The sequence below is a fragment of the Oryx dammah genome, unplaced genomic scaffold (assembly GCF_014754425.2).
Source record: "Oryx dammah isolate SB20612 unplaced genomic scaffold, SCBI_Odam_1.1 HiC_scaffold_11058, whole genome shotgun sequence".
Taxonomy (NCBI): Eukaryota; Metazoa; Chordata; class Mammalia; order Artiodactyla; family Bovidae; genus Oryx; species Oryx dammah.
The window spans coordinates 1,980,741-2,008,104 of NW_024080452.1; the positions used below are offsets into that span (position 1 = coordinate 1,980,741).

Here is a 27,364-nt window from a genome sequence, read left to right on the forward strand (position 1 = left end):
CCATCATACTCTCATCTGCAATGAGCACCTCCCCAGACAGGTGTTTCTGAGGCTTGCTGCCCCTCATATCTGTGTCTGGCAGGCCATTCCTCCCTGTCCGCCTTCCTACACACACTTAGGAGTTTAGCTTTCACCTTTCCCTGTTTCTAAATTACTCACCACTCACCCATCTGCTTTCTGTATTCTCAAAGTCACTAATAGCCCTCATTTGCTCCCACCTCTTCTCTGGTTCCCTTTGTTTCTGAAGGTTTAGTGAAGTGCAGTCGCTCAGTCGTGTCCGACTCTTTGCGACTCCATGGACACCAGGCTTCTCAGTCCATGGGATTTTCTAGGCAAGAGTACTGGAGTGGGTTGCCTTTTCCTTCTCCAGGGAACTTCCCAACCCAGGGATTGAACGCAGGTCTCCCGCATTGTAGACAGACGCTTTACCATCTGAGCCACCAGAGAAGTCCATTCTGAAGGTTTATATCTGCTTTATTCCATTGCTGTCACTTTGGTGGCACTCCTAGCAGAGATGAATGTGTATTTTTATTCCAAGTTCTAATGCTCACTTATAAAGTCATACAGTCTTGAAGGGAATTTAGATATCATCTATCCAATCCAGCATTTTATTTTTTTGCAGTGGAATCTTTTTTTAAGACACAATCTTATGTTGAAATCTAATTTATAAAACAGATAAGAGTGAAACTATTTTGGTTGAAGCTGGGAAAGGAGCAGAGTCTGCATCTAATTTCTCTTAAAATATTTAAAAATATTTGTTAAGGGCCTCTTTTGTACCAAGGTCTATGTTAGACAGGGCTTCTGTCCCAGTGCTTCTCAGGGTCCCCCTGCTCCTTGCTAGCTTCGGCAGATCCCCAAGGAACCCAATTTGAAAATTACTGAGCTAGTCTAACTGAGGTCCAGAGAGACAGAGAGTGCTTCGCCAAAGGACAGCTTGCCTGGTCTGCTAATTTGAAACCTGGGATAAATGCACCTCATAGTGTTACTGTTGGACAACTAAACAGGTCACAGGATGATGACCAGGAGAAAAAACCAGGGAGCTGTGTTATGAGTGAGGCTTCTCACATACAGATGTGGAAGAAGCTAGAAAAAGGCTATAAACTGTGCATACACGCCTAACAAAATATTTGTGAATGCTGGCACACATGAAAACTTCATCTTTATTCCTGTGATTCCTTTTGAAGGGACTGCTTTTGGTCACACAATTAAAAAATTTTAAATAAAAATTCACCATCAAATTTCAAAGAAAAAAGATCTCACCACTTTTCACCCAGGACCTATAAAAAATATCCCTTGGCATCCCTGAGGGACCGAGCCCTCGTGAATGCCTAAACCTGGGGCCCCTCAAGCCCCTGCACACAAGGGCCTGGCACAGTGCATACAGGTGGCCCTCAGGGCTGAAGGAGCGTCCATCCAGGGCAGGTTCCGCCTGGGCAAGCGAAACCTGCAGACAACAGACTGCATCCTCTGATATCCTATTTCTGTCAGGTGACAATTATCATCAGTGCTGGAAGGGATCCCGGCTGGGTTTGTCGGGTTAAAAAAGGAAGAAAATAAGAAATAGGGTTTTATCTTTGAAGCACAGCAATCCCATTCATCAAGACCAACAATGCTAAAGAAATTTTAGCTCTGTTTTTCAGACCAAATCTCTTCCAGTAATTGGCTGACCTTCAGAATAATGATACTTTCAGCTTGAATGAACGTAGTGTTTCTACAGGACCAGTGAGGTAGAAAGATTCCTCTCCCAGAAAACCTGTGAAACCTATTATTGCATCCTCCTAGACCACCACTTCCCTGGTGGCTCAGAGGGTAAAGCATCCGCCTGCAATCCCGGAAACCTGGGTTCAATCCCTAGGTTGGGAAGATCCCCTGGAGAAGGAAATGGCAACCTACTCCAGTATTCTTGCATGGCAAATTCCATGGACAGAGAAGCCTGGTAGGCTACAGTCCATGGGGTCTCAAAGAGCTGGACACGACTGAGCAACTTCACTCACTCACTCACTCACTCAGACCACCACTGGATCACAGTGGACCACTGAATTTAACAATTTCATCCTTGGACACCCAGGGTCACTGAACAAGGATAAACAATTCTTCTTTGCATTTCCTGGCCCATGGGCCAGACATTCAACCTCTGTTGGCCTGTCTCATCTGTCAAATGAGGAGGTTAGACTAAAATATCTATGCTTTCTACTTGTTGGATATTCCAGTAGATTCAGTAGGTATCAGTATATTTTGGAATCTGAAGAGGCTTACTCACCTAGAGTGGTGCAGCCCAGCACATGCTCCAAACACCTGGCCAGAGCTTCAGCATCACTGTCCTGTCAGAACAAGAGAGATTTATTTCTCTGGGTGGTAAATGTGGAAAAATGTCCTCGCTACATGTAGGCAAGAGAAAACGCATGAAAACCTAGTTGCAAACTTATTGTATGATTGCATTTTTTGAAAAGCAAACTCTATATGTGTTGCCACATCTTCTCGTTCTTGGCAATCTATATATTAGTGTCTATTGTCTATCTCTCTGATAGGAAGAGCATACACTAAAAATGTTAACAGCAGTGTGACTATAAGGTGCAGTTAAGGGGATATATTTATTTTCTCCTTTGTGTGCTTCTGTCTTTTGTAAATTTTTATAATAAATATTATTTATTTAAATACTTTAGAATGAAGAGAAAAAGGTTTCATTCAATCTATATTAAATACCACAGAAATCAAGGGAACATTTTTTTCTAGACAGCATCTCTACCATTCTTCTTTGGAAATCCATGGTCTTCAAGGTGTCATAAGTCTAAGAATTGTACTTCTTATTTAACTCTCAATAAGAGTCAAGCACTCCCATGAGGATTTTGAGGGGGAGAATCCCAGAGCTGCACTTGATAACAAATACCATCTTTAGTGCAAAATAAACATCTAAGGCTGGAAATATCCAAAGCAGCATCAAAATGATCAGGGGAATGTAAGATCTTAATTATTTTCAGGTTTGTTATATTGAGAGAAATTAATAATTTATGGCTCACCTACTCTATTTCAAAACAAGCTACACATTTCATATTGTAGTAATTGTGGATTTTAGAAAAATGCACTGTAGTATAATTTTTCAAGCAAGAGTACTGCAATGGGTTGCCATTTCCTTCTCCAGGGGATCTTACCAACCCTGGGATCAAACCCAGGTCTCCTGCATTGCAGGCAGACGCTTTACCATCTAAGCCATCAGGGAAGCCCTGTAGTATAATAGAATACCCTAAAATATTCTGTAAATGTGTTGGGTTTCATTTTATAACATGTGGTGGGGGTTGGGCAGCCACTTTTTATGCATGTGGTAGAACTCTGCATTGCTTCATTTTCTCAAATGAAAGAAGAGTAATGAAGAAGGTATCCCTGGTGAGTGTTGGTCAACAAGGCCAAAGCACTAATTGAACACTCCAGTGTGCAGCCCAGGAACAGGGAGGCAGGTATCAGGCACAGAAACAGAAGTAAGAAAAACAGGTCCCTCCCTTCTTCTATACTCTTGTGGTCTCCAAACTTAACAGGAGCAGTCTTGAGACAGGAACTTGGCAGAGACATCCTCTACAGGAAGCAAAGCAAAGCACACATCTGCATATGCAAGTAATGGTGCCACCCAGACAAGCTGGATCCAAGCCTGGCTGCTCCACTGACTGCTGGTCGAGGCCAAGTAGCTTGACTTCCCAGGTTGTAGTTTCTGCATCTGTGATTATTGTTGTTTTTTAGGTGCTAAGTTGTGTGTGAGTCTTTGTGACCCCACTGACTTCAGTATGCCAAGCTTCCCTCTCCTTCACCATCTCCCAGAATTTGCTCAAACTCATGTCTACTGAGTCGGTGATATTATCTAACCATCACCCTCTGCCTCTCCTTTCTCCTTTTGCCCTCACTTTCCCAGCATGAGTCTTTTCTAATGAGTCAGCTCTTTGCATCAGGTGGCCAAAAGTACTGGAGCTTCAGCTTCAGCTTCAGTCCTTCCAATGAATAGTCGGGGTTGATTTCCTTTAGGATTGACTAGTTTGATCTCTTTGCTGTCCCAGGGACTCTCAAGAGTCTTCTCCAACACCACAGTTCAAAAGCATCAATTCTTCAGCACTCAGCCTTCTTTATGATCCATCTCTCACATCCATACATGACTACTGGAAAAACTACAGCTTTGACTCTACAGATCTTTGTTGGCAAAGTGATGTCTCTGCTTTTTAATATGCTGTCTACATTTGTCATAGCTTTCCTTCCAAGGAGCAAGCATCTTTGAATTTCATGTCTTCAGTCAACAGCCACAGTGATTTTGGGGCCCAAGAAAATTAAATCTGACATTGTTTCCACTTTCCCCCCATCTATTTGCCATGAAGTGATGGGACTGGATGCCGTGATCTTAGTTTTTTGAATGTTGAGTTTTAAGCCAGGCTTTTCACTTTCTTCTCTTGCCCTCATCAAGAAGCTCTTTAGTTCCTCTTCACTTTCTGCCATTAGAGTGGCATGTCTGAGGGTACTGATATTTCTCTGGGTAATCTTGATTCCAGCTTGTGATATTAGAGGCTAAATCAGATGATGGTTAAAAAGCCTTCCAGCTCTCAAACCCTATTTTCCTGTGCATCTGAGCCATAGGCACAGAAAAGCGTAGTAGATTGCTTTCAAAGTGGCTGCAACCACTCTCCCATCCCCATGCTTCTATGCCCTTCCTCACATCAAGAAGGGGCGATCTTCTCTCACCCCTGTGGCTGGGCCCGTAGCTTGCTTTGGGGCCACAGAAAGATGCAGAAGTAATGCTGTGACTTCTACAACTAGGCTTCATGAGGCATGTAGCTTCTGTTTTGTACTCTTGGCAGCCACCAATCACATGAAGAAGTCCAGGATGTCTTCCTAGAGAGATCCCCTGGGGAGAGCCCTTGGAACATGAAAAGCCACAGGAGGAAAACAGAGACCCCCCAGCCAACAGCCAGCACCACCGTTGGCCGTAGGAGTAAGGCCACTGTGGACCCCCAAGACAAGTTCTCAGCTACATGTAGCCTCAGGAGGGACTCAGCATCACATGGAGCAGAAGAGCTGTCACATGCAGCCCTGGAAACACAGAGTTATTAGAAACAAGAAATCATATTTTAAGCCACTAAGTTTCAGGGCATTTTGTTGTACAGTGAAAGATAACTGAAGTAGGACTTTGAGGTCACTGACCAAACACTATATTTTCTACATTTATATCCCAGCACCAGCACAGACCCTGGCATATGACAAACACTAAGTCTCATCTGTTTGGGTCACCTCAACTTCTGTGATTTGCAAGGAAGGAAAATAGAAGAATGGCCTGAACTCTGGGTTCTCCCCTACTCAAAGTATTTCATTCCTGGGGACATGGAGGAATGGAGCTTTTCGAAAGCATGCTGCTTCTTAATCCTGTGGCCTGGTCAAGTTAACCCCTTTGAGCCTCAGTTTCCTTAATTAAAGTGATGAGAATTACAGTTTCCATTTCAGGGCTCTTATGAGACACATGAAGTAATACAAAGCCTTTACTATAGTATATGGCTCACTGGAAATACAGTCAGAAAGAGAGTTCAGTAGAAAAGGACAGGGTGGACACAGGACAGAGACACTCACTGTGCTCACTCACTCACAGCGTGAAAAGTCTTGGAAGCACCTGAGTTGAACCAATGCAACAGAAACAGCAAGAACCAGAGAGAGGACTGCAGGAAGCACCCAAATGACTGGACACATCAATCACATCTTCCCAACCCAGAAGTTAGGAGCACTGCTCATGGGGGTGGGGAGGGCAGAAAGAAATAACTCTAATACTATAGATGGATGAATGAATACTAACTTTAATTAAGGTATTAATATCTGCCATTGTTGTACCAGCTTAATTAATTAAACTCTAATTAAATCAATTAATTTAAACTCTACCAGGTTTGCTATTTTTCTCCCCATTTAACAGTTGAGAAAACTGAGGCACAAAGCTGGTTCCATAATAGCACCAAGTTCATGCAACTCTTTAGATGTGCAACAGGCAGTATTTCCAGGGCCTGACCTCCTAGCCATTCCATTATATGTGCACAGAGTAGAAACTGGGGTTCTTAACCCAGAGCAGCTCATGACATTGTTGGAGAAACTAGGGTATTGACTCAAGAGAAGACCTAAGAACAATTCCTTGGGATATAGATAGATAGATAGATAGATAGATAGATAGATAGATAGATAGATAGATAGATATAGCTATATAAACAAAATAGGGTATAGCCTGGAAATGAGATGCAGCTAAAGAGGGAGAGATGGAGGAGTGGGCTCTTCATTAGCAGCCTCTGACTCCAGATGGAAAGAGCAATTTAAGCAGAACAACAATGCTCATCTAAATATGGCCTCAACCAGAGGGACGTGATGTCTCATAGCGGAGTAAGCAAATCCAGCCATGATCCCTGTGGGCACTTGGGACTTTTGCTGACTTCCCTTCCTGCCCCTGGAGACTGCAATGCCAGAGGTCATGGGCAATGACCAAGCTGAACCTTCATTCTCAACAAGGGACACATCATTTTCTATCTCTAGGCTGCAGAACAGAGTATTACAGTTTAAGGTGCCAATACCTATTGAAAACTTTGTAAAATTTTGAAATATTTTCAGACTTACAGAAAACTTGAAAAATAGTGTGAAAACTCCCACTTACCTTTTTCCCTGATGTCACTGCTATACCATACTTATCACTCCATCTATCCACATACATCAAAGTTTCTCAACCAGGCACTACTCACATTGGAGCTGGACAATTCTGGCTAGTGCATTGAGAGATGTTTAGTTTTAGCAACATCCCTCCCCTTGACCACCAGATGCCAGTAAGACACTCCCATCAGCCCTTCCTTTGATTCTGAAATTGGAAAACCAAAAATGTCCCTGGACACTGCCAAATGCCTACAAGGGGCAAATCTCCCCTGGTTGAGACAAACCAACCTATGTCCATCTCTATCTCTACATACATATTTTCTCTACTGGTCAAATCTGGAAAAGCCTAAGGATCAACATAAACAATACTAATAGTTATAAATGGCTTCCCTGGTGGCTTATATGGTAAAGAATCTGCCTGCAATGCAGGAGACCTGGGTTCAATTCCTGGGTCAGAAAGAGCCCCAGGTGAAAGGAATGGCAACCCACTCCAGTACTCTTGCCTGGAGAATCCTATGGACAAAGAAGCCTGGCAGGCCACAGTCTATGGCATTGCAAAGAGTTGGACACGACTGAGCGACTAACATTTACACCTTTTAACATTTGAATGAAATTTTGTCTATTTTGACAAAGAGACAATTTATAACAAATATCAGGTTCTACATTTTTCACATAGTAGTTTAGGAAAGGCGTTAAAGGGCTTGTTTTACTGTAGTACGATTTAATGTGGCAATCAGCTTGTTCCTAGTGTTCTGGAAATTATCATTTAATGAACACAAATGATCTCCATAGAAATACACTCACCCCATGAGAAAAAGGGGGAAATGGAAATGAACGCCATGTTTCTTGGGTCTGTACCGTGTTTGCACTCAGCAAGAATTGCAGTCATGAAAAAGACCTTTTGGGAATATATCATGGCTGGTGCAATGCAGGAATTGTGCTGCTGATTGGAAATTCTACATCTTCTCCTTGCTTCACAGTTTAAATTGATCTCTGCCTGAGCTCAGTGGCCTGTGGAGCACTTGTGTCTCCCTAGGAGCGACATCATGGTGTCACCAGCCAAGTGCTAGGAATCTCATTTTCAAATGCTGTTGAAAAAACCTAATTGCTCCCTGCTGACCAATGGTTCCTTAGATATTTTTCAAGTCTCCTTCCCTACTAACCATCAACCTCTCTAATGAGATCATGCCTTAGAGGCTTGAGGAACATCTTTTAAGATTCAGCTCTGAAAAACTGTCCCACAGATTCAAGTTCAGTCAAACACCCAGATTTGTTTCAGAAACAGACGCAGTAATTTGGTTAATAAATTAGAAATTTCTTCTAAGCAGAAGTAAAAGTTAGTTGTGTCCAACTCTTGTGACCCCATGGACTCTAGCCCGCCAGGCTCCTCTGTCCATGGAATTCTTCAGACAAGAATACTGGAGTGGGTAGCCATTCCCTTCTCCAGGGGATCTTCCCAACCAAGGGATCAAACCCGGGTCTCCTGCATTGCAGGCAGATTTTTTGCCAGCTGAGCCTCTAGGAAGATACCCTCTAAGTGGAAAAGGTAGTTGTTATAATATATTCTCTAATAACCCATATTTATTTTTAATCTGGAAAAAGAAAAATAAACACCCCAAATTCCATAATGTAAATATACACATCCACAAAAATATATACATGGTCTTTTCTAGATAGATTTATTGGCTATTTGAGGTTATACTATATATGTATAGTATACATAGAATACACAGACACACATACACCTTTGTTTGGATTTTCATCTTATGTTATTAAAAATTCTTCAGAAACATAATTTTAATAGCTACACACTACTGCTCTAAAGCCATATGAATTATTTCTCTATGCCCTGTTATTGTACATCTAGATTGCTTTCATTGTTTTTCATAAATAATATTGCAATGTCTATCTTTGCCCCATGTTTGCTGTTATTGCTTTAGGTTACTGTTCAGAAATGAAATTACTCAGTCAGAGAGTGTGAACCTTAGGAAACCCCCTCTTTCTCTGCTCTGACCCTTTTCTTCACATTCCAGCCATTCCAAGCAGTTTATTTTCTCCATTATCAGTTTTAATGTCTTCATACTTTTTTCAACTTCCTTCCTATTAAAATGTCCTTTCTTTCAAGAAAAGATATGATAGATTCATTAATACAAAGATGATTGATAAGGCTTATAAATTATCTCAGGATACTTGTGCTTCAGCAGAGGAATTCATTTCTAATAGCAGGCATACCAGAGGAGGAAATCAGGTGATATTGTCACAGAGCTGGAAAAATCACAGTTTCTCATTTAATTATCAGCCAGTTCTGTCTGACTAAATAATCCAGAGTATCTCCTCACTTTAGACCTTTCACTTGAGTTGTGGTAACTTAGTTCACACACACATGAACATATATTCTCACACAAAGCCATTTCATTATTCAGCTTTGTTCAATTCAGGTGATGTGTATTAAATGCCAATTATGTTCTGATGTGTACAAAGTTGAGGGAGACAGATATTCCACATCCCGGGGGTATTCTTGCCAGTACCCTAGTGACTCATTGCTCTTTCAGCAGTACATTCCCCCATCAAATCCTTTGATCAATGTTCTCCATGCTGGTTGGATTACACAAGCCAAGTTGAGAAACACGTTAAAATCAAACAAATAAAAACCCAACAACTACCAGAGCTCAAGTCCACTTCTTGCCTGGACCCTGCATGGCCTCCTTACTTTATTCTCTGCCTCCTCCGTGGTGTTGCTTTAACCCATTTCCTTCACAATAGCCACAACTTTGTCACTATGTACAGAATAAAATCCCATCACAGCTGGCCACACCCTGTATAATTTAGCTGCTGCTCATTTCTCCAATATCATCTCTTTCCACTTCTCTATCAGTGCTCCAGCCATGTAAGATCTTTCCCACTTTGAAGCCTTCTCATTGGCTGACAGTGCTCTTGCCTCACATACGACACGATTGGCCTTCTCATCCCTCAGATCTCAACTGTAGGTCACCTGCTCGGAGATCCCCCTATTTGAATTGAGTTTGTTTCTGCCACCAACCCAGTCGACATATCACAGTGCCTGTTTCTTTTGAGACACTTACCCAAGGATACAATTAAAGCTTTGTTTGTTAGTATTTGCTCCATGAGGGCAGGGACCATGCCTGTTGAGTCATGATTAGCTCAGAGCTGGCAACCAATAAACCCTTTGTGAATATGCTGGTGAAAGAAAAGCAAACATCAAGGCAACGTAGTCAAATAAAATATTCCTCTGTTTCTACCTCACCAGCAGATTTTACCTAAATTCATAGCTTCTCAACCCTGCCAAAACTTTGGACACATTTCTCCCACTGAATTCTTTCAGAGGTGTTTATTTGCAAAGCTTCATTCCAGGCCAGCGGACTGTGTATCTTCTGCTTCCATCTGCCTTTTCTTCTTGGCTCCCAGCTGTTTTATGATAAGGCTATTTTCTGTCTGCCTCTGAGGTAACCCCAGAGGCAGACATGACCTCACAGGCTCCGCACAAACTAGAACTTCCTTTGGTGAAATCCTTGTCATGAGCCTTCTGGGAAAATTTCTGTTGCAGCCTCCCAAATGGCCCCAGATGGAGAACATTAGCTTTCAGATGATGGCCCCTCTGTAGGTTGAAGCCATTGCTACAAGCTTTTGTCCCCTGTGGCCACCATGGGGTGTACACCCTCAGGCACTGAGGGGACACACAGCTTTCAAGAGGTGAAAGCCACATGTGGGATACATGAGCAGCAGGCTGCTTTCTCAGCGCAGCTGAGGCTTGCGCTCACTGGTCTCCCAGGCTTTCCTGGTCTCCCAACCAATTGTGGCTCGTCCTCTCTGGAACAGGTACACTAATCCTCCCAGTTTCCCATGTTATTTTTTTCTACAGATTCTGTGATCCTATAGATTCCCATAGACCCAGGAACTTGACCCCTTATTATCTGAATCACAGATTTATGCACCTTGGCCACAACTATATATGTATGTACACATATAATGAGAGGATTCTGCTTCCTAGAAAACATAAAAATCTCATAAAGCAATCCAAGAAGGTTTCCTCTGAGCAATATTTTGTTGGAATCTGATACCTGGATAGGCACAATGGACCAAATTCTTAAAAATATTCTCATCTGGATGATCTTAAAAGCACACAATAGTAAAAATATAAGGTTTATACTAAACTAGAGCTACCCAGCATCTTACATTTTTATCTTTAGTTCTTAGAGGCAACCCCAAATACTGTAGTTTGTATAGAGCCACATCTGCAAAGCTTAAACTGCAAATTGCCCCCCCCCCCCAGCTCCTGAAACATGGGATGCCTCTGTCACTGCATTGGGGACAGCTGGACATGGCTGTCAGGGTGTCCACATTTCACGTGTTCCCTCCACATCATCAAAGCCTCCTAACTGCACTGCTGCTTGTCAGCATCAGGTTTGTGTCAAGTCAGCATCCGCAGTTGCTTTAGGGTTTCACAGACACGCATGGGAATTCATTACAGAACTACTCATCATATATTCTGGGTTATAGTTGGAAATGTAAAGAGTGGAGAAAAGAAAAAAGAAAACAGGAGTGACAGAGTGCTGCCACGAAGCCCACCAGGACCATGGGCAGCGGGGTTTAAGGAGCTGGTTAGGAGGATGCTCCCCTACTGCCTTGTTCCCAGTTCCAGCAGCTGGAGGGGGGCTGCCCCCACCACTCCCCTCCCTCCCAACAGCTCACAAGCTTTGTCTCTTCACACGTCACAGCCCAAGAGTCCATGGGAGAAGGTCCTGCAGTTGGAGGAGGTTTCCTGGAGCAGAAAGAGAATGTTCGTGTTCCAAAAGGGACCTCGAGGCACACACTCCCTCATTGCAGCTTCCTGTTTCTGACTCCGTTTCTAGGTCTCTTCCTATATAAACCCCACAGAGGAAGTGGGAACTTGGCCCTGTGTTTTGAACATAATTTTAAATCATCAGATGCTCCATTTTCACACATCCAAAGCTGGGTCCCCAGCATTTCCTCATCGTCTCCTTTGCCAGCTTCTCCAGTAAGTGCTGTGCTCACCCAGAATGTCTAGTGGATACAGGGTGCTTGCTGGTTTGAATTCCAGCTCTCCAGTATACTGAGTGACCTAGGAAATCGGTTATTCTTTCTACTTTAAGTTTCCTCATTTGGCAGATGAAGAAACTTACTCCTAGACAGTGCTGGTGAGCACAACATGGGACAAAGCACAGAAAGGACTTAGTGCGGGGCCAGGTGAGCTGAGGTGGCTGTTTATTCTTCACTAAGACTTGTCGCTTTCTCTGATATGATGTGGACCCATGAGCTCCCAGGTCAGCAGGTTAATGGAAGGACAGCACCTCCAACAACATCCCAGATGTGCCACACCCACTTCCTCCCAGACTGAACACCCAGATGCTTTCCAGATGTAAAAACTTATTGAGAAAAGAAAAATTTCTCTGTGTAATTCAATCACAAAATAGTGGGATGGACCTGGGATGGACCTTTTGTTTGCAAGGGCTGTTTAGGAGGATTTTCATTCTTTGTAGATTCTCTTATGGTCAGGGACCCCAGCTCTGACGGCAGAGAGGGACGGGAATTGGTGTGTATGCAGGGGTGTGGGGAGAGGGTGGAGAGAAAAGCCCTGAAGGTGCCACTTCAAGTCAGTCAGCTCTGTGCAAACCAGCACACACCTCTATACCACTCTCACCCTGGCCTCAGGAACATGCAGCAGCCAAGCACCATGCAGGCCACTGTGCCCTCACCCCCCACCCACCTGTGCACCTTGGTGACCATCAACAAGGAGGTGGCAGAGGCCTCCAGCACCCTAGAAGGACCACACAGATCTGCCTTTCTGGCTGTGTGCTCTGTCATAATCCATCTATCACCTCCCTTTGCCCTCTGTGCTTTGGTGTTAGGGCTAGAGGGGTAGGTATGACCTTGAACACAAGAATGGATCTAATTAAAAATATGGAGGGACTACAGCCTTCTGCAAAGCCTGCTGTGCTATGTCCCGACAAGAGCAAGGTTTTGCTGGCCCCCATCTGATCAGCAATGCACTGTGCTTTACCCTGGACCAGAAATGGCAGAGAGGGAAGGGGGAATGACTATGCCAATGAGGGCTGGAATGCGGTTGGAGTGGAAACTGTAACATCAAAGTCACTCCTTTCAGCAACATAAGCTGAGTCTACAGAGGCCTGTTACCTGGAAGGAATGACACCTAAACTGTGATTTCACCAGCCTTCAGTAGGGCTGGCTGCTCTACCACCTGGGCCACAGGCCAGGGGATATTGATGGAGAGATGACTCAGCAGCAGTGCTGGCTGCTTCTCAGAACTGATTCCAACTGATGCAATGCAAGATGCAAACAGCTCGATTAAGGAGCTCTGACTATGCAAAACAGGAAGCAAATCACTCTTACCATTTGGACTCAAGAGTTCTGGCACCTTCTATAAAAAATTTAAAAAGAGTAGGAGGAGAGAAATCTGTATCCTACAACAGATGTGGGAAGCAGGTTCATTTTAGGTTTAATTTTCATAACTCAGCACTTTTCCTCAAACTGGGACAAACTTTGCCTAGTACACAGATCAGTAATTGTCTTCAGTAAAGCAGCTCTCTGCAGAGGACCCTCTGCAGCAGCCCCTCGGCTATCCTCTCCTCACGGTGGAGGAGCAGTAACTGCCAAGCAGGAGACCGTCTAAGGAAGGGCTACAGACAGGAGCAGAGAGTCCGCCTCTGCTACTTACTAGCTGTGTGGCCCTGGAGAAGGTCCTTCACCTCATCAGGTCTCAGTTTCCTCTTATGCAAAGTGAGGAAAGCCCAACAGTCTCATCTTCCAAGGGAGCTGAGTCTTAAAGTCGGTGCTTCATAGAATAATCAAGTACAGACAAAAAGCTTCCCAAAGGACCTAAACAGACATAACACATCAAGTACTAGACATAGAGTAAAGGTTCTGGGAACATTAGCTCTTATTATTATAATAATTATGCCTTGATTAAACAAATGACTCCACTAGCAGAAGACACTCTTAGAGGCACCTTCTCCCATAACAATCTGCTCCAGAAGTCCTCAGTGGACCATTCCAAGGTCATTCTTGCTTTTCCTAATGTTTCACTGTGCAGAGCATTTCAAAATCAGTGGAGGATTTGGTGAAAAAGTATTGAAAATTTCAGAAGTAGCTGAGAAATGGGCCTCTACACCTTTCCGTCTTAGTACGAACAGACATCATGGTCCTAAGAGCTTTCCTCAAACAAGTGTCAATGAAGGCCAGCCCCTAAACAGCAGGGTCTTTCCTGAGGGAGCTCTGTGTCACATCATCATGGCCCACCTCGTGTCTGCATTACAGGGGGATTCAGGATACTGATTAGTGGCAGAGAGGGAAGCACTGGTCATGGCAGTAAGGGGAAGACAAGAGTCTACAGAAACACCTTCAGCCCGCAGCCCTAAAACATGTCCGTCAGGGCACAGGAAACACTTTTCAGTGACAGGTCCCACAAATGCTGTTGAGAACCTTGTTATGATGACAGCCATAAACTCCATTCTCTTGAGCTCTGAGAGGCTGGTTCCAATTCAGTGACCACAGACTTCACAGAGGAGCCACCAACAGCATGATAAGGGCTGGTGATAAAGGGGTTACTGATGCTCTGCTTATTGATACAGAGAAACAACTGACAAATAGCTGCTTCACAAAATTGCTCTGGAGAAACTGCTGCTGAAAAGATTGTCATGGGTGGCACAAGGGACCCTGCAATCAATCCCAGTGAAGCCTGTGGCTGTCTTTCTTTTTTAAAGCACTTCTTCCATCAAAATAGAAACCATGTGACTTCTGTTCCATCTGAAGGAAGAGAATATCAACTCTGACCTGATGACTCAAGTAAAAGACACAAGTAAGATGATCACCTAAGCAGACTCTGGGTGCTCAGGCCAATGGCAAGACTAGGGAGCAGGGGAAGAGGTGGCTGGAGGTATCAGTGACTGGGTCTCAGCCCAGGGTTCTAAAACTTCAAATTGTGGGCTGCTAACAAAATAACCTAAAAAGAGAAGGGTAAGTACTCACTACAATCCCATGCTCACAACCTTTGGGGAAGGGGAAACTATATTGAAGAGCAAATGGGGCTATAATTACCTGTCTCCAATACAAACTACTCAGTTAACATGTCTCCTCATGGCAAGTCCATTCTATTCTATTATTCCAAGTCCATTCTAGGATGGTATACTTTGGGTCCTAGAAAAAACAGCTTGAAAATGTGGTGGACCTGGGCCTGAAACATGGTTCCAACTCTACCCCAGCTGCATAGCCTTAGAAATTCAGTTTCCTCATCTGGAAAATTGGGGTAAGAATAACTACCCAAGAGGGCTTTGTGAAACAAAACACGAACATGTATGTGAGCAGCCTTACAAAAGACAATAATTATTTACAATCAGTCACAATGTATCATACCACATGCTATGGAGGCATAGCCTACAGAGCAAAATTACTGCCCAGAATTAATCACTGGCCCTAATGGGCTCAATAAAGGACAGAAATGGTATGGAGCTAACAGAAACAGAAGATATTAAGAAGAGGTGGCAAAAGTACACAGAACTGTACAAAAAAGATCTTCATAACCCAGATAACCATGATGGTGTAATCACTCACCTAGAGCCAGATATCCTGGAATGCAAAGTCAACTGGGCCTTAGGAAGCATCTCTACGAACAAAGCTAGTAGAGGTGATGGAAAGCCAGTTGAGCTATTTCAAATCTTAAAAGATGATGGTATGAAAGTGCTGATTAGTGGTGGAGAGGGAAGCACTGGTCATGGCAGTAAGGGGAAGACAAGAGTCTACAGAAACACCTTCAGTCCACAGCCCCAAAACATGTCCATCAGGGCATAGGAAACACTTTTCAGTGACAGGTCCCACAAATACTGTTGAGAACCTTGTTATGATGACAGCTATAAACTCCATTCTCTTGAGATCTGAGAGGCTGGTTCCAATTCAGTGACCACAGATTTCACAGAGGAGCCACCAACAGCATGATAAGGGCTTGTGATAAAGGGGTTACTGAGGCTCTGCTTATTGATGCAGAGAAACAACTGACAAAGGTGCACTCAATATGTCAGCAAATTTGGAAAATGCAGCAGTGGCCACAGGACTGGAAAAGGTCAGTTTTCATTCCAATACCAAGGAAAGGCAATGCCAAAGAATGCTCAAACTACTGACAATTGAACTCATCACACACACTAGTAAAGTTATGCTCAAAATTCTCCAAGCCAGGCTTCAGCAATACGTGAACCATGAACTTCCAGATGTTCAAGCTGGTTTTAGAAAAGGCAGAGGAACAGAGATCAAATTGCCAATGTCTGCTGGATCATCGAAAAAGCAAGAGAGTTCCAGAAAAACATCTATTTCTGCTTTACTGACTATGCCAAAGTCTTTGACTGTGTGGATCACAATAAACTGTGGAAAATTCTGAGAGAGATGGGAATATCAGACCACCTGACCTGCCTCTTGAGAAACCTGTATGCAGGTCAGGAAGCAACAGTTAGAACTGGACATGGGACAACAGACTGGTTCCAAATCGGGAAAGGAGTACGTCAAGGCTGTATATTGTCACCCTGCTTATTTGACTTATATGCAGAGTACATCATAAGAAACACTGGGCTGGATGAAGCACAAGCTAGAATCAAGATTGCCAGGAGAAATATCAATAACCTCAGATATGCAGATGACACCACCCTTATGGCAGAAAGTGTAGAAGAACTAAAGAGCCTCTTGATGAAAGAGGAGAGTGATAAAGTTGGCTTAAATCTCAACATTCAGAAAACGAAGATCATGCCATCCGGTCCCATCACTTCATGGGAAATAGATGGGGAAACAGTGGAAACAGTGTCAGACTTTATTTTTTGGGGCTCCAAAATCACTGCAGATGGTGACTGCAGCCATGAAATTAAAAGACGCTTACTCCGTGGAAGGAAAGTTATGACCAACTTAGATAGTATATTCAAAAGCAGAGACATTACTTTGCCAACTAAGGTCCGTCTAGTCAAGGCTATGGTTTTTCCTGTGGTCATGTATGGATGTGAGAGTTGGACTGTGAAGAAGGCTGAGCACCGAAAAATTGATGCTTTTATCAATTCTGATAAGTACAATGATAGTAAGTGAGTAACAGTTACACAATGACAATAGTAAAATATGCTTATAAATTTTCAAAATAAGTTCAGTTCCATCCTTTGGTCATGTCTGACTCTGTGAAACTCCACGGACTGCAGCTTGCCAGGCTTCTCTGTCCATCACCAACTCCCAGAGCTTGCTCAAACTCATGTCCATTGAGTCGATGATGCCATCCAACCATCTCGTCCTCTGTTGTGCTTTCTCCTCCTGTCTTCAATCTTTCCCAGCATCAGGGTCTTTTCCAAAGGGTCAGTTCTTCACATCAGGTGGCCAAAGTATTGGAGTTTCAGCTTCAGCATCAGTCCTTCCAATGAATATTCAGGACTGAATTCCTTTAGGGTGGACTGTTTGGATCTCCTTGCAGTCCAAGGGACTCTCAAGAGTCTTCTCCAACACCACAGTTCAAAAGCATCAATACTTTGGCATTCAGCTTTCTTTATGGTCCAACTCTCACATCCATACATGACTACTGGAAAAACCATAGCCTTGATGAGATGGACCTTTGTTGGCAAAGTAATGTCTCTGTTTTTTAACATGCTGTCTAGGTTGGTCATAACTTTCCTTCCAGGGAGCAAGCGTATTTTAATTTCATGGCTGCCGTCACTATCTGCAGGTTTTGGACCCCCCCAAAATAAAGTCTGTCACTGTTTTCATTGTTTCCCCATCTATTTGCCATGAAGTGATGGGACTGGATGCCATGATCTTTGTTTTCTGAATGTTGAGTTTTAAGCCAACTTTATCACTCTCCTCTTTCACTTTCTTTTGTTTTTTCCACTTGAAATTTTTTTAATTTATTTATTTTAATTGGAGGTTAATTACTTTACAATATTGTATTGGTTTTGCCATACATCAACATGAATTTGCCATGGGTATACACGTGTTCCCCAGCCTGAACCCCCTTCCCACCTCCCTCCCTGTACCATCCCTCTGGGTTGTCCCTGTGCACCAGCCCCAAGAATCCAGTATCATGCATCGAACCTGGACTGGTGATTTGTTTCACATATGATATTATACATGTTTAAATGCCATTCTCCCAAATCATCCTACTCTCTCCCTCTCCCATAGAGTCCAAAAGACTGTTCTATACATCTGTGTCTCTTTTGCTATCTCACATACAGGGTTATTGTTACCATCTTTCTAAACTCCATATATATGCATTAGTATACTGTATTGGTGTTTTTCTTTCTGGCTTACTTCACTCTGTATAATAGGCTCCAGTTTCATCCATCTCATTAGAATTGATTCAAATGTATTCTTTTTAATGGCTGAGTAATACTCCATTGTGTATATGTACCACAGCTTTCTTATCCATTCATCTGCTGATGGACATCTAGGTTGCTTCCATGTCCTCTTTCACTTTCATCAAGAGTCTCTTTAGTTCTTCTTTACTTTCAGGCATAAGGGTGGAGTCATCTGCATATCTAAGTTTATTGATATTTCTCCTGGCAATCTTGATTTCAGCTTGTGCTTCATTCAGCCCAGCATTTTGCCTGATATAATCTGCATATAAGCAGGGTGACAATCTACAGCCTTGACATACTCTTTTCCTGATTTGGAACCAGTCTGTTGTTCCATGTCCAGTTCTAACTGTTGCTTCTTGACCTGCATACAGATTTCTCAGGAGGTAGGTAAGGCGGTCGGAATTCCCATCTCTCTGAGATTTTTCTACAGTCTGTTGTGATCCACACAGACTGTGATCCACACAGATTGTGATTTCACAATCAATAGGGAGACAAACAATAAAAGATAATTACAATTGCAAGCCATCATGGGAACATGATTAACAATATAAAATAATTTCATTTGATTTGGGGGTGTCAAGCAGAGTGATGTGGTAAGTGGAAGTGCATATATGCACATGTTTTCATCCACCCAGCCAGTCTATGTCTTTTGGTAGGTGCATTTAATCCATTAACATTTAAGGCAATTATCTATATGTATTATCCTATTACCATTTGCTTAATTGTTTTGAGTTTATTTTCTGTATGGCTTTCCCTTCTCTTGTGTTTCCTGCCTAGAGAAGTTCCTTTAGCATTTGTTGTACAGCTGATTTGGTGGTGCTGAATTCTCTTAACTTTTGCTTGTCTTTAAAGCTTTTGATGTCTCCATCAGATCTGAAGGAGAGTCTTACTGGGTAGAGTATTCTTGGTTGTTAGGGTCTTCCTTTTTATCACTTTAAATGTATCATGCCATTCCTTTCTGGTTTGTAGAGTTTCTGTTGAGAAATCAGTGGATAGCCTGGTGGAAGTTCCCTTGTATGTTATTTGTCATTTTTCCCTTGTTGCTTTTAATATTTTATCTCTGTCTTTTTATTTTATTACTGTGTCTTGGTGTGCTCCTCCTTGGGTTTATCCTGCCTGAGATTCTCTGAGCTTCCTGGACTTGGTTGACTATTTCCTTTCCCATATTCAGGAATTTTTCAGCTATTATCTCTTCAAATATTTTCTCAGATCCTTGCTCTCTTCCTTCTCCTTCTGGGACTCCTATAATGCAAATGTTGGTGTGTTTAATGTTGTCCCAGATGTCTCTTAGGCTGTCTTCATTTTTTTTCATTCTTTTTTCTACACTCTGTTCTGTGGCAGTGATTTCCACCGCTCTGTCCTCCAGGCCTTTTATCCTTTCTTCTGTCTCAGTTATTCTGCTATGAGTTCCTTCTAGTATATTATTCATCTCTGTTCTTTAGTTCTAGATCTTTGGTAAACATTTCTTGCATGTTCTCAATCTTTGCTTCCATTCTTTTCCTGAGATCCTGGATCATCTTCACTATCATTATCTGAATTCTTTTTCTGAAAAGTTGCCTGTCTCCACTTCATTTAGTTGTTTTTCTGGGGTTTTATCTTGTTCCTTCATCTGGAAGATAATTTTCTGCTTTTACATCATGATTAACTTTCTGTGATATGGTTTTTGTTTTAACCACTGTGAGGCTGTGCTACTTTTTGCTTCTTCTATCTGCCCTGTGATGGATGAGGCTAAGAGGCTTGTGTATGTTTCTTGATGGGAAGGACTGGTGATGGGAAAACTGGGTCTTGCTCTGGTGTGCAGGGCTTTGCTGAGTTAAGCTTTAATCCAATTATCTGCTGATGGGTGGGGTTATACTCCTTCCTTAGTTGTTTGGCCTGAGGTGACCCAGCCCTGGGGTCTACAGGCTGTATGATAGGATTAATGGTGAATTCCAAGAGGGTTTATGCCAAGGCGAACTTTCCAATGCCCCCATCCCTGTGGTGAGCCCATACCAACCCACAGGAAGCCCTCTAACACTGCCAGGTAGTTTTGGCTCAGGTTCCTGTGGGGTCACTGCTCCTCTCCTCTGGGTCTTTGTGCATGCAGAATTTTGTTTGTGCCTTCCAAGACTGGAGTCTCTGTTTCCCTCAGCCCTCTGGAAGGCCTATAATCAAATCCTGCTGGCCCTCAAGGATTCCCAGTCCCTTTGTATTATCTCCAGGCTAGGAAGCCTGACATGGGGTTCAAAACTTTCACAATAGTGGGAGAACTTCTTTGGTATTATTGTTCTCCAGTTTGTGGGTCACCCAACAAATGGGTATGGGATTTGATTTTATCCTGATAGAGCCCTTCCTGTCTGGCTGTCTTTCTGCAGCTTCTTCTTTGTCTTTGGACATGGGGTATCTTTTTTTGTTGGATTACAGTGTCCTCCTGCCGATGGTTGTTCAACAACTAGTTGCAACTTTGATGCTCTCTCAGGAGGAGATGAGCACACATCTTCTACTCCACCATCTTTAACTGGACTCTGGAAAGCAGATTCTTAACCACTGGACCATGAGGGAAGTACCATAAACTTTCACTTTAGAATTAAGGAGTTTTAGAAGTACCATAAAGAAGCCACAAAATGGCTACATAGCTTTATCTTAATAACAGCTAATATCTCATTATTAATTACTTCATTAGATTGGGAAACCAAGGCATAGTGGGATTTAGTGACTTGCACAAGGTCACATGATCTGCAAGTGATCCCTCTGGTTTTCTGAAATCGGTTTTATTTTATTGAAATATTTTAAAGTACTAATATTAGTAGCTAAAATTTTACCACTTGACGCTTTGGACAGAAACAGATGTGTTTTGCATATTGTGTGCTTTGCAACCAGAGTCACAGAGTGAAGTTTCTATAATAATGTAACAATATTAGTCTCTGCTGTTTAGGACAGAGGTACAGAAGTAGAGATTATATTTTCAATTTGTGGTAGGAGGTGCTTCTGTTTACAAGTCCCCTGGAGAAAATAGGGAAATGGTGTAAGGAAAGTGTTTTTATTTTGGTATGCTGAATCCTCACTGTCTGGATTCTGCTTTTCTCAATATTTATTTGTTTCTCTCTTCATGTATTTATCTCTCAATTTCTCTCTCTCATCCTTTCTCTCCTTCTCATCCCTTTCTCTGCTCAGCTCTATATCACTCCCTCTATCCCCTTCTCCCTACCTCTTTCTTTTCCTTATGGAGAACTTGAGAACATTTCTTACTGGATTTATTCATTGAGTATTATGATGAATTTCCTCAGTTCAGTTCAGTTCAGTTCAGTTGCTCAGTCGTGTCTGACTCTTTGTGATCCCATGAATCACAGCACACCAGGCCTCCCTGTCCATCACCAACTCCCAGAGTTCACTCAAACTCACGTCCATTGAGTCAGTGATGCCATTCAGCCATCTCATCCTCTGTCATCCCCTTTTCCTCCTGCCCCCAACCCCTCCCAGCATCAGAGTCTTTTTCAATGAGTCAACTCTTCACATGAGGTGGCCAAAGTATTGGAGCTTCAGCTTTAGTATCATTCCCTCCAAAGAACACCCAGGGCTGATCTCCTTCAGAATGGACTGGTTGGATCTCCTTGCAGTCCAAGGGACTCTCAAGAGTCTTCTCCAACACCACAGTTCAAAAGCATCACTTCTTTGGCACTCAGCTCTCTTCACAGTCCAACTCTCACATCCATACATGACCACAGGAAAAACCATAGCCTTGACTAGATGGACCTTTGTTGGAAAAGTAATGTCTCTGCTTTTGAATATGCTATCTAGGTTGGTCATAAGTTTTCTTCGAAGGAGTAAGTGTCTTTTAATTTCATGGCTGCAGTCACCATCTGCAGTGATTTTGGAGCCCCAAAAATAAAGTCTGATACTGTTTCCACTGTTTCCCCATCTATTTCCCGTGAAGTGATGGGACCAGATGCCATGATCTTAGTTTTCTGAATGTTGAGCTTTAAGCCAACTTTTTCACTCTCCTCTTTCACTTTCATCAAGAGCCTTTTTAGTTCTTCTTCACTTTCTGCCATAAGGGTGGTGTCATCTGCATATCTGAGGTTATTGATATTTCTCCTGGCAATCTTGATGAATTGCCTAGTCTTCTTTAAAAATGATTGAATGGATTGTGGACAACCTTCAGTTAATCCTCTTGAATTAAGTCTCCATTAACACAGATGCCCTTTGATTGACTGTTATCTTTCTAGCTTAATGTTTCCAGTTAGTGAAAAGCTTCTGTACCTTATGAAAGCTTAGGACTAGGAAGATTATCAGATTATGGCCTAAGAAGAAAATCAAGTATAAATTGAATAAATAGCCCAGAGTCATCTGCTTTTTCTTCACACAGCTCTTGCTTTTCCTCTCTCCTGCAGGCAACCAACAGTGAAATCACATGCATGGCTGTTTCTTGGTGTATGTCTCAGATGAAGCTAGTATTGTTATTGTTACAGAATCTATGGCAAGTTCGTGGACTCAGAGATTCCAGCACTGTATGTGAAGGGGGAACTTCAAGGGCTGGAGTGGCCAGAAAGACCATCTCCTAAGCCCAAGATCTCTGGAGCTCAACCCCAGAACTAATTAATGCACTGGGACATGACTCACAAATCTGATTACCAGGCGGAACAGTATAATTTTAAATATCCTCTTTTCTCTTCTAAAGAGACACACGAAATGTTTATTCAGCAGCTATATGTGGGGTGCTCCTCAGTGTATAAACAGTGTAGTGTGTTTCATCCTCTCACCTGAATCAGTACTGAGTGCTCCAGCCCTTTCCTCATCAGCATATCCAGATTCACACAATCCCATGGGGCCCTGTCTGCCCCTGGGCCTTGGAAATCAAAACACATCATGTAGAGCCTGTATAACAAACCTTAGTTCTCCTACTTGGTTTCTAAGACTCCCTTGACTCTACCTGGGAAGGCACAGCCTGGTCAGCACCTTGGACAGCTCCATTGCTTCTGCCAGCAGCAACGTTTACCTGTTGGTTTGTCCTGTAAACAGGCTGGGGTCCTTCATCCTCAACCTCTTCATCCTTGACTGAGAATACTGTTTTTTCTTCCTCACTCTCCTCACTTTCTTCAGAACAGGAATCAAATACATCAGCATAATACTCTTCAGCCACAAGTGGGTCTTCTGGGATCTCTGAAATAAAGAATAAGCAAAAGTCAGGTCCTGTTGGTCATTAAAATTATAATGAGTCTAGGACCCCCATATCCCAGAGATATGTATTCTGTTAACACTAACAAAGCTTTCATGGAGTGCAAAGTGGAATCTTAGCTTCCTGAATGCACCTAGTAGAATGTGATAAATACTCAGCAGTTAAACCAGTGGAGGAAAGGAGGGATGGCTCTATTTGCAACCACTTTTCGAAACTGTAAGAATAAAACCATGAAACAAAAAGAAATGACCTCTTCTAAAGTCTTTACATTCAGAGGCATGAATCATTATTACAAATAAGGGGATTTAGGACCAAAACCAAAGTAAGATGCCTTGGCCACCAGACTCTACTATCCACATAAAGTTTTTGTGGACACAGTGGAGGGGACAAATATAAGCGTTCTTCCTGGGAATTTCTTCTTTTAAAGAAAATACTAGTAGGGAGATCAGGCAAGAGGGATAGAATATATAGAAATGGCATTATTGGCAAGCTGAGGGAAATGTTAAAATTCTAAGGCTATGAATGTTTTTGAGATGTAGATCACACTAAGGTTCTACTTACTTACATGAATAAGAAGCATTTCTTAATAAAAACAAAAACAAAAACAGAAAAACAAGGAAAGGTCACCCAGTTAAGCTGCTGCCAGGAAGTGCTACCTAAGTTACTTGATGAAATATTATTACCAACTAGAAATATTGTTGTTGCTGTTCAGTTGCTAAGTCGTGTTTGACTCTTTGTAACCCCATGGACTGCAGCCAGCCTGGTGCCTCTGCCCATGGGATTCCCCAGGCAAAAAAAACTGGAGTGGGTTGCAATTTCCTTCTCCAGGGGATCTTCCTGATCCAAGGATTGAACCTGTGTCTTCTGCACTGGCAGGTGGATACTTTACCACTGAGCCACCAGGAAAGTCTGGTTGGAGCTTATAATGGTCTTCAACCAAGAAAGGCTAAGAATGGATCTGTCGGTCCATTCAAAATCCAAGATCCCAAAAAAGCACAGTGATATCAATTCCAATTTGCTAATGGGAGCCTAGAAATAAGAAATATCCTTGGGGAAGGGAGAAAGTTAAATAATGGCACTCTCTCTACCTTATTAAAACCATGGGCATTTAGGCTTTGTACACATCACTACTAGTTGCTCAGCTGTGTCTGCCTCTTTGTGATCCCTTGGACTGCAGCACACCAGGCTTCTTTGTCCATCACCAACTCCCGGATCTTGCTAAAACTGTGTCCATCGAGTTGGTGATGCCATCCAACCATCTCATCCTCTGTCATCCCCTTCTCCTTCTACCTTTAATCTTTCCCAACACCAGGGTCTTTTCTTTGCATCAGGTGGCCAAAATATTGGAATTTCAGCTTCAGCATCAGTCCTTCCAATGAATATTCAGGACTGAATTCCTTTAGGATGGACTGATTTGATCTCCTTGCAGTACAAGGGACTCTCAAGGGTCTTCTCCAACATCACAGTTCAAAAGCATCAATTCTTTGATGCTCAGCTTTGTTTATGGTCCAACTCTCACATCCATACATGACTACTGGAAAAACTATAGCTTTGACCAGACAGATGTTTGTTGGTAATGTAATGTCTCTGCTATTTAATATGCTGTCTAGGTTGGTCATAACTTTTCTTCCAAGGAGCAAGCATCTTTGAATTTCATGACTGCAGTCACCATCTTCAGTGATTCTGGAGCCCAGGAAAATAAAGTCTGTCACTGTTTCCATTGTTTTCCCATCTATTTGCCATGAAGTGATGGGATCAGGTGCCATGATTTTAGGCTTTAGAATGTTGAGTTTTAGGCCAGCTTTTTCACTCTCCTCTTTTACCTTCATCAAGAGGTTCTTTAGTTCCTCTTCACTTTCTACCATAGGAGGAGAGTGAAAAAGTTGGCTTAAAACTCAGCATTCAAAAGATGAAGATCATGGCATCCAGTCCCAGCACCTCATGGCAAATAGATGGGGAAACAATGGAAACAAATACATACTTTATTTGGGGGGGGCGCCCCCCAAAATCACTGCAGGTGGTGACTACAGCCATGAAATTAAAAGACACTTACACCTTGGAAGAAAAGTTATGACCAACCTAGACAGCACATTAAAAAGCAGAGACATTACTTTGCTGACAAAAGTCCATTTAGTCAAAGCTATGGTTTTTCCAGTAGTCAAGTATGGATATCAGAGTTGGACTATCAGGAAAGTTGAGTGCCAGAGAACTGATGCTTTTGAACCGTGGTGTTGGAGAAGACTCTTGAGAGTCCCTTGGACTGCAAGGAGATCCAACTAGTCCATCCTAAAGGAAATCCTAAAGGAAGTCCTGAATATTCATTGGAAGGACTAATGCTGAAGCTGAAACTCCAATATTTTGGCCACGTGATGCGAACAACTGACCCATTGGGAAAGACCCTGATGTTGGGAAAGATTGAAGGCAGGAGAAAGGGACAACAGAGGATGAGATGGTTGGATGGCATCACTGACTTGATGAACATGAGTTTTAGCAAGGTCCGGGAGTTGGTGATGGACGGAGAAGCCTGTCACGCTGCAGTCCATGGGACTGCAAAGAGTAGGAGATGACTGTGTGACTGAACTGACTGGCTTATAAACAAAATTATCCTTCTAAACTGTAACACAGAGCACTGGTTTTCATCCCATTGTTGCTATTTTATGTCTAGTGCACATGTGCTCAGTCATGTCCAACTCTCTGAGACCCCATGGACTGCAGCCTGCCAGCTTCCTCTGTCCATGGAATTTTCCTGGTAAGAATACTGGAGTGCATTGCCGTTTCCGACTCCAGGGGATATTCTCGGCCCAGCGATCAAAGCAGCATCTCTCGCGTCTCCTGCATTGGCAGATGAATTCTTTACCACTGGTGCCACCCGAGCCTAGTATTTTATGTCTAGTGGGGAAAATATGGAATTTGGGGTTAGAGAATCAGGGTTTGAATCTAGCTCTGCCACCTCTTAAATAAGAAACTTGAGTGAGGGATTTGAATTTACTGAGCTTTATTTTTTTTCTAGTGAAGCGGACGAAAGGTAATCTAACATGGTAGCTATGAAGATTCAATAATATGATTCTTATGAAAGCATCTGTGTATAGGTAAACTTTATCAAGTGTTCCATCAACTTCCACATCTATAAAATTGAACTTTTGATTAACTGATTCCAGAATCCCTTGAAAGTAAAATACTTAGTCGATGTAGAAAGCCCTGACAATTGAATGTTTAAAAATCTTTGCTATCTATGATTTTGCATAGAACACAAGAGGCAGTACCATGGAACTGAAACTGGCCAGCTCAAAAACAAGAATTATTAATACACTTTTTCAAAAATGCCTTTGCTAATTCTTTAGGAAGCTCACACTTTCTCTCAGTAACTCTAACACAGTCTGTTTTCCCCTCCGATCACCTATTATCAGTTTAGCAGCAGATGAAACAAGAGTATTTGTACATAGGGGCCATTTTTTATAAAAATCTTTATTTGACTCACACTCAGAATGACAAAAGGATCACGGCAAGAGAAGTATATGAAAACCAAAATCTACCAAGAGGACAATTCAGGTCTCCAGTTTTGCCTTCAAACAGGGGCACGCACTTGCTGAGTGGACTTCCTGCCTCTCATCCCCACCACCCTCGGCCTCTCCCTGGGTCTCTGTGTCTCTTCCACAGAGATGTCCATTCTCTGTCATCCCACTTCCCCCATGTCCTCTTTTTGAGTCTGTCTCCCTTTGACAGCTATTCGTTCACTGACTCACTCATACTTTCTCCCTCTGTTTCTCTGTCCCCCATGCTCTACTTTCAGGAAAGAATATTTCCTTTCAAGACTGACTCTGAAAGAGTAAGACATGTCATTTACATTTGCCCAGGGTACAGAAATGTGCTTGGATTTGTGTTTATATAAACACATCTTTACAATTGAAACAAATGCTTCATGCATCAAGATTTACCCATACTACAAATGACACACTGTGGCATTTTGCATACTATTCAATGATTTCTCTCCACCCCCCTTTTTTTCTTTTAATGCTAGTTGCAATTTACTAAACTGATTTCTCAACCCAGAATTTGAGAAACACTGGTTTAGAAGGTTGACTTTGGCATCAAAAAGCCCACATTTAAATTGAGGCTCTTAATGCTGGGTGTTATGTAGACTTTCTGCCCTTCAGTTTTCTCATCTGTACAGTGGGGATGGTAGCATGCATCTCATTGAATATGG

General features: G+C 42.6%; 1 protein-coding gene across 12 annotated transcripts in view; it reads right to left on the reverse strand.

Moving 5' to 3' along the window:
• The window catches only part of LOC120860387 (serine/threonine-protein kinase Nek11-like), a 277,232-nt gene that overhangs the window by 66,469 nt on the left and 183,399 nt on the right, over positions 1–27,364 (reverse strand). For 10 of the 12 annotated variants that reach the window (XM_040236197.1, XM_040236192.1, XM_040236190.1 and 7 more), the window contains 2 exons: positions 22,981–23,144; positions 2,261–2,321 (listed from right to left, as the gene is read on the reverse strand). In XM_040236197.1, coding sequence (XP_040092131.1) covers positions 2,261–2,321; positions 22,981–23,144 — 225 coding nt within the window. The remainder of the gene's footprint in view (positions 1–2,260; positions 2,322–22,980; positions 23,145–27,364) is intronic. The other 2 variants (XM_040236198.1, XM_040236199.1) reach the window with 1 other exon arrangement.